The 12,595-nt window shown below is 38.9% G+C and overlaps 1 protein-coding gene across 1 annotated transcript in view; it reads left to right on the plus strand.

Moving 5' to 3' along the window:
• LOC143180532 (uncharacterized) overlaps positions 1–5,912 on the plus strand; it is a 309,043-nt gene extending 303,131 nt beyond the window's left edge. Inside the window, exons 13-14 of the mRNA XM_076380323.1 lie at positions 4,733–4,936; positions 5,793–5,912. Of these exons, the coding sequence (XP_076236438.1) occupies positions 4,733–4,936; positions 5,793–5,902 (314 nt within the window). The 3' untranslated portion in view covers positions 5,903–5,912. The remainder of the gene's footprint in view (positions 1–4,732; positions 4,937–5,792) is intronic.
• The last annotated feature ends 6,683 nt before the right edge of the window (positions 5,913–12,595 follow it).

Here is a 12,595-nt window from a genome sequence, read left to right on the forward strand (position 1 = left end):
TCGTAGAGGATGATGATTAGGTCGTAAAAGATTATGGTGAATTATTTTAGTTTTTAAAAGAATATACATAGCTTAATTTTATAAGAAAATTACATTATTTCGAACCTGTTGTCTGTTTAGATCTTCAGCTACGAGGTCTAAACATTTTTTCACCGTATATGCCTATCACAATTGATTTCGCGCTGTTCTAGCCTTTTAATCAAACCCTGAGTAAATAATAGTAGTGTCCATAGTATTTCGTCAGTTAGTGCGCACAAAATGTCGAGACGACACACATCTATGTTCTAACAGAATCATGCAGAGAATCAAACACATTTGTATATTTAACTACATGTTTCATTTCTAGGTGAAACAACAAGTCAAAAGTATAGAATGGCAAAATTACAAATATTTATATAGTTCAATGATACATTTAGAATTTTACAGTATCTCTCTTTACATTAATGTGAAATAAAAGTTTATAAATATGAAAGTTTATTTATTGCGAGGATTTTAAGAAAACACCGTACGTTTATTTAAGTGTCGGTTACCGATGATCACCATACCATTAAGCATGTTAATTATCTGTTTGTAATACATGTAAAACATGTCTGACGTGACGCAGTGACTTATTCTACTACCGCTACTCTGTCTGATTCACTTAGCACAATTCACTCGGGACCTGTTATACTACCACCACTATTCTGAATTTATCTAACTGAAGGACTGATTCTACTGCCACTGCGCCTGATGTAGCTAACACGCGTCTACAGTAGAATGAGTTCTCACGTCAGACGTAGTCTGCATCACTCAGGCGGATTATTAACAGTTAATAATCTCATCATAACCATAATTACATTTCCATATAATGTATCTTCTATTTAGAATTTAAATTCGCCACATTTCCGACCTCCCACTTCTGTCCCGATCACACACATAAAACAACCGCAGAAACCTGCAACCACACGTGCCCCACAAACTCAACGAACCAAGAAACACAGAGGTCGAAGTGTTTCTGTTCTAAGCCAAGAAATCCATATTTCCCAGTATCTTCCATGCTTCGCCTTCAGCATCGCAGGATCTCTCAACTCGTTCAGTCGATTGTCATCCGTCTTATTTGTATCCCGTTCCACCTCCCCCTCGAATCGACTCCACGCACAAGGTGCAGAATCAGTCGGGGTGCCGAGTGAATCCTCGAAGGGTGGAGCTCCTCCAGCGGGGAACATCTTATCGGATTACCCTCACCAGGCCGAGTTATCCCCCCATCGAGGGATGTACGCCTCTCGCTCCCCATTTACCTTTGCCCATCTCCTCTGCCAGGAAAGTTATCGCAAGTGGCGATAGTTAGTTTGCGGAGAGTCAACGGCGTGACGGTTGCCGTGGCTGCCTGCCTGCTTGCTTATGTGCAAAGTTCGCGGCTTTATTCGGTTGTACGTGTTTATGCACCGGGCTAGTCGTGTACATATGGCAACACGAGTGTAGGTGCATGCTGAACGGCCATGATCTTTTCCTTCCAGCATGATATCTGGGACAGCTATTCTGTGGAGCTGGGGAAGCAAATTTTAAAGAATGTAGGAAACTGGAGGGAAGCTTAGTAATGGTTATCATTTTTTTTGCATGCAGCAATGATATTCAATTTTTCATTTTCCAAATACTCAAATTTTCTTATACTGGAATATCTTAAGTTGAAAATTGTCAAGTACTTAACATTTCAATCTTTTAAACTTTAGATGCGTTAAATTCTTAGACTACAATTTTTAATACTTAAATTTTTAAATATTCAAAATTTTGAATTCTCAAGTTTCCAGAAACCCCATTTTTGGTATCCAAATTTTCTATATTTCGAAACTTCAAACTTTCGATTTTTTAAAAATACCCAAGTGTATGAATATCTCTATGCCAGTTTCAGATTTCCAAATCCTGTAACAGAATCGCCCATCTCCTCACATAGTTGCACATAAACGCAAGAACGTATGTAACTAGAACCGATCTCTATACTTTAACGAACATCTACCGTATCTGGTTAGACCAGTAATTACAATATCACGATCCATATCCCATGGTACTAATTGAAGGAACTGCGTGATCCTCTTCGTTAGGGAAGTACAAATTCCCCTGACCAGGTTGCTGCATTCTTTCATCGAACGAGCGTAACGTTGTGAAAAGGACATCCAGGGAAGCTTTTCCTGTACAATTCTAATCCCAGCGTAGACAAATACAGGCTTGGAACTGGATGTGATTAACGATCACCGGCGGGAAGCCGGCTCGAGACGTTTCGAGATGTTCTCGGTCTAGACGGCGAGCTAAGATCGCTGTTTGTACGAAGTCTTAATGACCAATTCGCGTTCTACCCGCCGACAGAAGGGAGAAGCGGCGCCGTGGAACGCAATCCCCTTGTCGACAGCCGTAAGACACGAAGCTCGGGCGCCTAAATCCTCGGTTATGTCAACGCTGCTCTGTGCTAAAATAATTCCAAACGCGGAACGCTCTAACTTAGACCCAAGGATCCGCTCATGTTTTTATGAATTACGGGGCTGCGCGATACGGCTGCTGTCCGTTCGCTCCTATCGGCCTGACACCCGCTGTAGCCACCTATTTCTGAGGATCTACAACCCCGTGTAAGAAAATATCACGCCGCGCTGCCATTAATTTGTCAATTACGCGTAATGCGGCCTTCCGAGTTTAACTGCTGATTAACCATTTTAGTGTAGATCTAGCATCCATAGGTATAGCGAGAATTGGGAAGTTGATACTTAGCTATTTTTTATGAGTCGAGGAAAAGTTCTGTACTCACCACGAATTTTATTGTTGAGTGACATTTTGTTCATAGGGTGAGAAATCGTTTTAGAGTACGTTAACCACAGAAAGCTGTATTTTTTCCACCCTTTTATCAGTAAAATAGAGTTAGAAGTTAGAAGAGTTTTAAAATAGGTATCGAAAGATTGATACCTTGGCAATAGAAGGGTTAAAAACTGCTCTTAGATTCGTATAATATTGTTAGCGTTTTATTCTGGCAAAAGGAAGGGTTGAAAAGAGAAGAAGAAATTGTACAAAGTCCTTTCTTTGACGTAACTTTCAGTTAAATAATTTAGACACTGATATCGTTAGAAAAAATTAAGCAATTTTATATGCCAGTGCTTTAGAAATTTCTGTAACCTCGTTAAAAGCAATGTTCCTACAATTTCTTATTAATATTGTATTATATGCATTCGTAGCATAATTGAATAAATTGGAACTTCTATTAAGTCTCATTGGAGCGTAATAACTAAAGAGCACTCTGACTGTTCCGATCAGAAGAGGAGTCAACTGCTGCCTTCAGTTCCCGTCAAAATATATTCTGTTGGAAGTGTATCTCCTGCTGTCCAGTCTTTGTTGTTTATTTCTACTTTCGCTCGGTGAACTGTCACACGAACGCTGTAAATTCTCATCTTTCTATCTTGCAGCTTCGATAAGGTATCGAATCGAGACAACACGCCAGATATTGACGTGTCGAAGCGATTTACGGCGTTTGTTTATTTGGTTCCCGTTCACGCCTCACTCGAACTAGAAACGTGGTCGACGTTTCCTCCTTTAAGCGCTGTCTCTTGAGAGTATCTATGAAATGATCTTTTCAGGAACTGCACCGTGAAAATACAGGGAAGATATTCGCGATGATAACACGGAAGGAACGTGTACTTCACCTCGCAATTACTTCGCACAATTTTTTAACCTCATTATCAAGAATAATTTCATCGACTTCCACAGACGTTAACCAGTCCTTCTTCTACGCCACTCGCTTCAATTGCTCCCTTTTCATGTCTTCCTTTTTCCGCCTTTCCTTTTCCAACTGCCCTGCAACTCGGTCGTAAAACGACGCTTAAGGTGAACGAAATCGAACGCTTAAAATGGTTGCATGCATGATTACCCATTCAGTAGTTTCATTAGGACGATAAACGTTCCCTCCATTGCTTCCGGAATTTTTCCTTGATACCGATAAACTACTCGGAAATTGTACCTTTATACTTCGATTCTCGATAATGGGGTCACGGTATTTCGTCACGTGACAGTTCATGCTCCTTCATCCCGATATAAATTGCGGGGCAATTTATTTTATCTTTCCGTCGTTCAACTTTCTGTAACGGACCTAGCGAAGAACTGTTCGTAACTGATGCAACTTTAGCTCTTGAGGGAATTTAGTTAAGTGTCACTCGTTGATTTCGTTGAAACTCTACAAATTTTAGAAATAACTAAAAGTATACAACACCTATTTTTCTTGTTGAAAAAGGTCGTTAGGTCATTTATAACGAGTGAAAGTGAGCCTCCATATTGAGGGTGAAATACACGCAGATTTTCCATAATATCTGAGGACCTATTTCACATACAAAAATAACTGCAGAACATATATTTGCAAAAATTGCAAAATATGTTTTGAATGATACATTTAGCTACATAAAATAGATTTTCAAAATTTCAATTAAAAAAGTAGATCAACAGACACTAATTTGTTTAATGACTAAAATTTCAAAAATCTGTTTACATAGATATGGAAAATATGTTTCTCCTATTCCAAACTTTAGAAGCTACTTCAACCTCTTAAACATAAACTCTTAAAAATAAGTGTTGAATATTTTTGGTTATTCTACTTCGCGAAGTTTAATTAAGATTGATATTTGACACTTAACTAATGTCCCTAAACCGCCAAAATATGTGCTTGTCGAAGATAACAGTTACTTCAGTCGACTATTTTTAACTAATAAAGATCGACCTGTTTCAGAATACAGTTGCCACGCAACCTGGATCGAAAACGACACCGCTTATTTGGTCGCGAGCACAGAGGTCGATCGTTACTGTCTCGTTTACAGTGCATCTGCCGCGGCGACAGGAAGTCGTGAACTCTCGGTAACGGGTCATCTTGCATCCTGTCCGAGAGCCTCTCATCGTCATCTAGTATCGTGGCAGGTCAACCTCACGTCATACGGTGAGCATTGTTGACGACACAACGTGATAATTGAGATTTCTAATTACGTAGATGTGACGCATTAGTAACAGAGATGATCTCTTATTCGCTGTTTTCTCTCGTTCAATTCACTTTACGTAACTGTACCCTGAAAATTGAAAGCAGCAATCTTGGCAAGAGTTTTAACACGTTTACTAGGGACTAACAGTTTAGATTTGAAATGATTTTGTAATATAAATAAACTCTAACTAATATAGTGAGATCATAGTATTTGGTTATCCCATAAGTTAGTAATACTTGCTGTGCTACATTTTAATCCAGAAAATTAAGAATCCTTGGAGGAAGAACATTAAAAGTTATTTGATAAATAGGAAATGGTAGCAGAATGTTGCATTCGACAGAGGTGTGGCTGAAAATAACAATGAACATTAATTTGTTTACGAAAAAAAGGTCTTCAGAAACATTATTTATGGGATGACCTAAAACTCAACCCTTAAAGATTAATACGAAAAGTATCCATGGATATTAATAAGATTAATATACTGAAGAGATGTGACTTTCCTGTAGATTGTCACTAAGAATTCTTCATAATGAAATTCCAGTGATCTCACTGTATTACCTACACTATAACATTGGCAGGTACCAATCGAGGGTTAACATTCATTGGTTCTTAAGAAACAGCAATGCCATCAGAGAATTACATAAAGCAACAATTCTTTCATCAAACACATTTATTTCTAAACACTTGCACCTTATCTGAATTGGTCTGCTTAATATTGAGACTGCTCTCAGGAGTAACAATCGCGGAAAAACTCTCAGATGGACACTCACCCCTGCAAACAGCGAACCTTTGAATGACAGACAATCCCTCTTTCAGCGCAATGTGGCGACATCTCAACAGCCACGTCGTGGACGTATCGCATCTCTGCCTCGGTGTACGTCCTGGTCGTCCTCGGTATCCTCTTCGGCAGGTATATCGCGAGGTGATGCTACTGAGTAGACAGACGAGGCCACCTAGAGACGGCCGTGTAGTCAGCGAAGATCCACGCGGACAGCAGCAACAACAGCAACTGCCAAATCTATACATATATATAGGCATATACATATATATATATATATATATATATATATATATATATATATATATATATATATATATATATATTTATAGATTTATATGTACATGTACTAAACAGGACACTTTAAGGGAGAGTCCCACTAATGGGGGAGAAAGTAATCTAATAATCAAGCCTAGTGGATAAGTGACCATAGGTGCGAGTTGTGCAGAGATGTGAACAGATTAGGAGAGTGTGTCAAAGGGAATGATTCTGCAAGTTTTTCGTCGCGGCTGCGAGCGTGGCGGAGCCCAACAGCATGTACATAATATAGCGATACGTTTACGAGACACGGTTCCCTTGACGCGGCAGAAACTTTGCTTCGCGCCTGTGCTTCGCTGGAATCGTTCGTCCCGGAAATATCGCCAGGCATCCCTTCAGAATTATTCTACATCTTTCTACAGACACGTGTATTTAATGCAGCATGAGCGCCTCGGGTTTGGTGAGTGAAAGATGGGTTCTGGTTTCGCTGATTATTGAGATTCTGTAGCTCTGGTTAAGATTTGTTCGACTGTGCGCAGACTGCGGGTGTTTGTGCAAAGGCTCCATTCTGTGAGTTAAAAGAATGTTTAACTATAATGATTGCTATGTGGATAAACGTAGAACGTTATCAGTATATTGTCTAGAAATTTATTTTATTGTAGAGATGTTGCTTTGGAAGAGTTGAAAGGTATTTGGTTCTAATGCAGCAAACTTGCATGTAATGATCAAGTTATTTTTTTTTAATAGATCATCTACTGATATCTAAAATACAACGAATGAAAGTAATAAATGTAGAACTATTTCGTCACGATTCTTTACTCGCATTAACATCCGCAAATTAATTGTAATAACTATATCAGTATACGTACTATACTACTGAAATTGTGTTTAGTCTGAGTGCTTCAGATAAAGAGATGTTTAAAATTTCCACCTTGATCAGTATTAAGAATACTTCAGAAGAGAATAAATAAACTGAACCTTCTTCCTATTGGATAAATCCTGAATGAGTGGAATTAAATCATTCACAGTAAAAGCATTTCAAACATCCCATTTGCATCACAAAATTATTCTCAAACAGTTGAAATTTGAGTATTTCTCTCGAAACTTTCTAAATTATCTAACTACTGCATAAAAGAATATAATAACTAGCTTCCATAAAAATCCATATATTTGACAATCTTTTACCAGAGAAAATCTCGTTAACCCTTCAACGACGACACATTTCTGCTGAACCACTGTGCAAAGGGAAATGAAATTAACATCATTAAAGGCCTTCTGTTTCGCAAGTTAAATAATTCACATTCTAAAATTATGAAAAAATATTTAGAAAAATTCTCCCGAACAGAGACATGGTACGATGCATGTGCAATATGCATTCAGTAGTGAGATCGCTGAGGGGTTAAACCATCCGAAACTTAATTTAAAGTAATATTCCCATGCATCTCATCTCGCACAGTGAAGGACACCCAGTTTAGTTACGTCAGTGTCCGTGGGAAGTGAAAGAAGTTATGCGCAGAGGGAAAGTGTCATACGCCTGCTAGCCGACTACGTACATAGAATTGGCGAGGTTTCGCGCTCCTGTGACACATTGCACGCTCATACTCATCCACGTGGATGAAAGAGCCCCGGGGCTGATGGAACGCGTCGACGAATGCTCGCAAGTGTGAGGGAAACCGAAATACTGGTCTTGCCAGGTCTATCAATATTTACATGTCACCCGGTTGATCAGTGCCTCTGACTCGGGCACCGACCTTTTTTACTTGATTGAACGAAGATCAAAGGGGGGAATGAGATTGAACCGTGGAATCGGGAAATATTCTCAATATTTCCGAGCGACGATGGGTGTTTCGAAGAATGGCAAACAGATTTCGAACAAATAGAAGAAATTGGAAAAACTGGGCCGCGAGAAGGCATGCGAAATTCCTAACTACGTGATTGGATCACATTTGCATTAACACATTCGCTGTGTCGTCCAAAAACGAAGGATGAAACGTTCTCATAACCCATTTCTTCTCTTTGAGCGTGCCATGGGTCACACAGAACGATGTATAATAAGAAAAACAGAGAATCACAAAAATAAGGGTGCTGGGTCCAATACTGTATGCGCTGAGTGTTGACTGTAGCCCATACGTGTGTGAGAGAGAAGAACGAGGAGGAGAAAGAACGCGAGAGAAAGAGAGAAAGAGAGAGAGAGAGAGAGAGAGTAAGAGCGAGAGGAACTTGTAGTATTTATTTAAGGTCCGCGGGGTATCCGCCACATTCGCAAGTATGCGTGCGATGTTTCCGGGTCGAACGATACGTGTATTTATTCGAGCAAGGGAAACGAGAGGGACATCGCCGCGTTTCAGCTGTAATTATACACGTTTTCATTAAAGTTCCGTAACACGTTCGTGTCGTGAGAGGGGGAAAAAAAATAGTACGACGTGCGTGTAGAAAGGCAGGGAGGAGATTGGGGGAACCGAAGTGTCCCAGAGTCTCGCCGCGCCACGAGTACCAATGGCAAACGAACGATTATTATTATTACCACTATCAGTGTACGTGCAGGAACAAGCAAGTGTAAATGGACTTCTCCCTTCTTCTGTATCTTCTTCTTCTTCCCGTATTTTTCTTACCTCTACAACACTGTTCTAGCTTTCATTTGCGCGCGAGGAGTCTCGCCCCTGGCGGCGGCGATAGCCTAGATGCGACGCTAGGTTCGAAGCTGTCAGGACGTTCCGTTTTCCACGAAATGAGAAAGCTTTCCCTGATCTGATCTCTCTCGAACTCGCTGGCGAGCGGGACGGATTCTGAATCGACCGAGGTGGTCCCTTTACGCGTCATCGCGAGTCGAATTTATAACCTTTGGTGGAGAGCCATAGGGCGGAAGGGAGTTTTATTTCGGTGGTTGAGCGTGCTGCGAGGTGGACAGTTAAGGGCTGAGGGTCTGCGACGCGCTTCTGGTTGATTCGAGGAGATGCACTTTGGTTTCAGGGTCGATTTGGGAACTTTTTAATGAGGAAGATCTGCTTGAGTTCGGGCCAAGTGACGAGGAAAAGAGAGAAAAGGGAAATCTTTCCTGCGATCGTGTGTTACTGTCGTCGCGTATGTTGGAGTGTCTGTTTGACACTTTCATTGCCCTGGGGAAGTAAATGCCTAATCTGGACCTGGGAAATAAGTCAGACGTCTGATCAAGATTTTTAATAATGTCTTGTAACAGCATGAAAGTTGTAGATAAGTAAAGATTATAGATAACACAGGTTAATTGAGTCGATGAGAATTAGTACTACAGGTTTACGAAATTGTAGTCTTCTTTTTTTGGCCACGTATCCAAATTTCCAGGAGCGTGAAATATATTGAATAGACACACTCAGACCTACCTCAAAATAAACTCAACCTGGACACAGACTTACATAGAAGCTCAGATGAGCAGAGTCCTATCTAAAATCACAGAATTTAAATAGATATACTTTCGTCAAATAAATTTATGCCAAATGTAGATCTAACTTAATGATGATCAAGTCAGATTTAACAAACGATCAATAAAGAAGACTTGAATAAACCTATAAAAATACCATGTTAATATACTTCACATTTAATTCGACCTAATCAAAGTTTCACACAGATTTAAGTCAAACACAGTCTAGATTTAATCCAGTCTAGCTCTAACAAATGGTACCATGGCTTAAAATCTGATCTTCCATTTGGAATCTCACTTTCTGAGGCTCAGTTAATCTTATCATCATTAGGTCCGCGGGATCCTATAACAATTCACATACTAATGAAAGAAAGAACTACTCATTAATTATCACCAATGTCACCTACCTACAACTATGTTCATTGATCATCAATTACACATGCCTGATTCAGAGGTTCTCATTGAACCTGATGACAATGATTGACACACAATGCAAATGTACATGTCCAAGGTTCCAAGGCAATGAAGGGGTCGAATCGACCAGTGACGAACAATTGAGGAACACGACATATCGATATCAAGAGGAATCGAGAAAATATGCCAGAGCAACTGTTAGACCGAAAATTAGACTAAGCGGTAGATAATTATTGATGCTCTCATTGGACTGTGTTGAGGAAAGGAAAAAGGGCAAAGGGAATGGAACACGAGATAGCGAGGGTAAACGCGTATCCTGCAGAGTTACGACCCTTTTAGCAAACGATGCAAGCAAATGATGAAACCCAAAGCCTCGACAAAGTATACATATTTTTGACTGGAACTATTTTAATTAAGGATACCGATTGTAGGAACGAAGAAAGGGGATACTTGATCGCGTACTAGTCGATTACTTATACATACTTGGTTAGTCGGATATACATACTATAAATATGAATATAAATATATAAATATATACTATACAGAAGTATATAAATACACGAGGACAATTCGGTGTTGGCTATAAACTGTACACTATTAGGTAAAGAGAAAGAAAAATGGAGATGTAGGAAGAAGGGGATGGTACATGTGTCAGGGTTGTCGGTGACGAAACAAATCTTCCATTATATAGAAATCTTCGGGAGCTTTATTCCTATGTTGAACCCAGTTTAATTCAAATAAGTTCAAACCTACCAACTAAACTCCTTCTAACTTAAGCATAATTCAGTCGTAATTGAGCTCTACTTGAACCTCAAGCTGCTTGAACTAGGTCAGTTGCAGGAGTAGCTACTGTTAGTACTAAATATGACATAGTTTAACCCCTTAGGTATTAATTAGACTCACTTTGCAAGTTCTCAAACGCAGGAATTCATAACTGAGAAGGTCCACCGCTATTTTACGTTCCAAAGAGTAGCTAAGCGAAAAATGATTGCTCTTCGAATGCAGAAGTCCTGAGGACATCTAAAAGGAATCCTATTACTGTGAGGCTTACGATGGTAAAGGAAACTACAAGTAGCATCACAGTTGCTTCAAATCCTTCTTCGTTCTAGGCAGATCTCCTGCTAATTAGAGAATTTATCGTCTCATGAAGAGGAAAAAGTAACGTAATTGTTTTAGCTCCAGCTTTCTGCGAATGCTCCAACTTCTTTTCTCCTTTTAAGACAGGCAAAATACATGATTAAACGAACCACAAACCGGCAACTCCACCTATCTGTAAATAGTAGATTTAACGATACCCATATGGGGAGAGCGAAGGGGGAGAAAGAAGAAAAGAAGTCAAACTTTCCTTGTAAAAAGTGAGAAAAAGTGCGCGAGGGAGGGGCGAGAAACAGAGGGGGAAGAGTTCGGTTTTCTATAGAGTGTGAGAGTGTAGATTTCAGGGTATTTATATCGAGGGTTAAATAGTTATACAGATATACAAAAATATTTGAATATATAAATTATATTATAAATATAAATATGGAAGAATATATTATATATAAATATTATATACATATACTATGTTTTTATTGTTGTGAAGTTACTGAAGTGGCCGAAGATGACGGTGTCGTCAGTGGGGATTACACTCGTGTTTCATCGAAGAACGGACTCTTGTGATTCTGTCGTAGCTGTTCGCGTAGCTTTGATTACTCTCAAACATTTTTCTCAATTCCTGTAAAATAATTCCTCCAATTTCCAAAAAGAACACCGACCTTCCTATAATGTGAAGCATTGTTACAAATTGGAGGATGTTCGCTCTTTAAAATGCTCTTTCAGTGAGCTTTTTTAAAATCGACAACGAGCAGTATTTACAGGGTACAAAAGGAATACTACTGATGATGATTAAACTCGTTTCTCGAATCTCTTTTGGTATTTCTAGGATTTCTAGGATTAACGATAAAGAGTCTTATAAAAAATATTGAAAGATCACTTCTTTGAAATCATATTTTGTCACATTGAACAGTTACAACGTCAGAAAAATTTATTGGATTTTCGAGGAATTAAGCTGAATTTTCAAGTAAAGAATGAATTTCTCCTTTTCGTGTAATTCTTGGTCGGTGTTTCTCACATCATTGCAAAGATAGTTGCAACATGATCTAGAGGCCTCAATCCATGCATTCTTCGATAGAGATTCTCGATTTCCAAGCGTGATACGATGTGCCATAGAAGATATCTTAAATCTTGATCGTTAGATAGGTAAATTCGTTGAACGACCATTGAGTTTCAGTTAGGCAAATTCTAGATTTAGTGTCCATTCCTATGTTGTCAGATATTAGAGTCCACCCTTTGCCAAAAGTATAAAAAAGTCAATTTTTTGAACCATGATTTTCAAGTGAATCTCTCGTTTATTTTGAAACAGAAAATTTGTGAGCCATCATGATCTCCATTACTTTTTCTAAATTTTAATTTTGTACTTTCAGATATTTTAAGTAATACAGAAGAATTTTTCAAATGTTTGTAACTCAGTTTCGAAAAAGTTAACTCAGAATATTGTGTGATTTTATAGTAGATGATAAACAATGGTCGCTCATTTAAAGACGAAACTCTTGAACAAAATAATTGTTTTATTCCACAGTAACCGCGGCAGAAACGTATCCGCATTCCTTCGATGATGTAGCATAATGTTTATATATCCTAACAAGGGTTCGAAAAACAGGTATATGTAAATGTGCGTGGTGGGAACAGGAATTGTTAAAAAATAACGAAAATACTTTCCATAGATGATGATAGGCTTAA

This window comes from Calliopsis andreniformis, chromosome 6 (genome assembly GCF_051401765.1).
Source record: "Calliopsis andreniformis isolate RMS-2024a chromosome 6, iyCalAndr_principal, whole genome shotgun sequence".
Taxonomy (NCBI): domain Eukaryota; kingdom Metazoa; phylum Arthropoda; class Insecta; order Hymenoptera; family Andrenidae; genus Calliopsis; species Calliopsis andreniformis.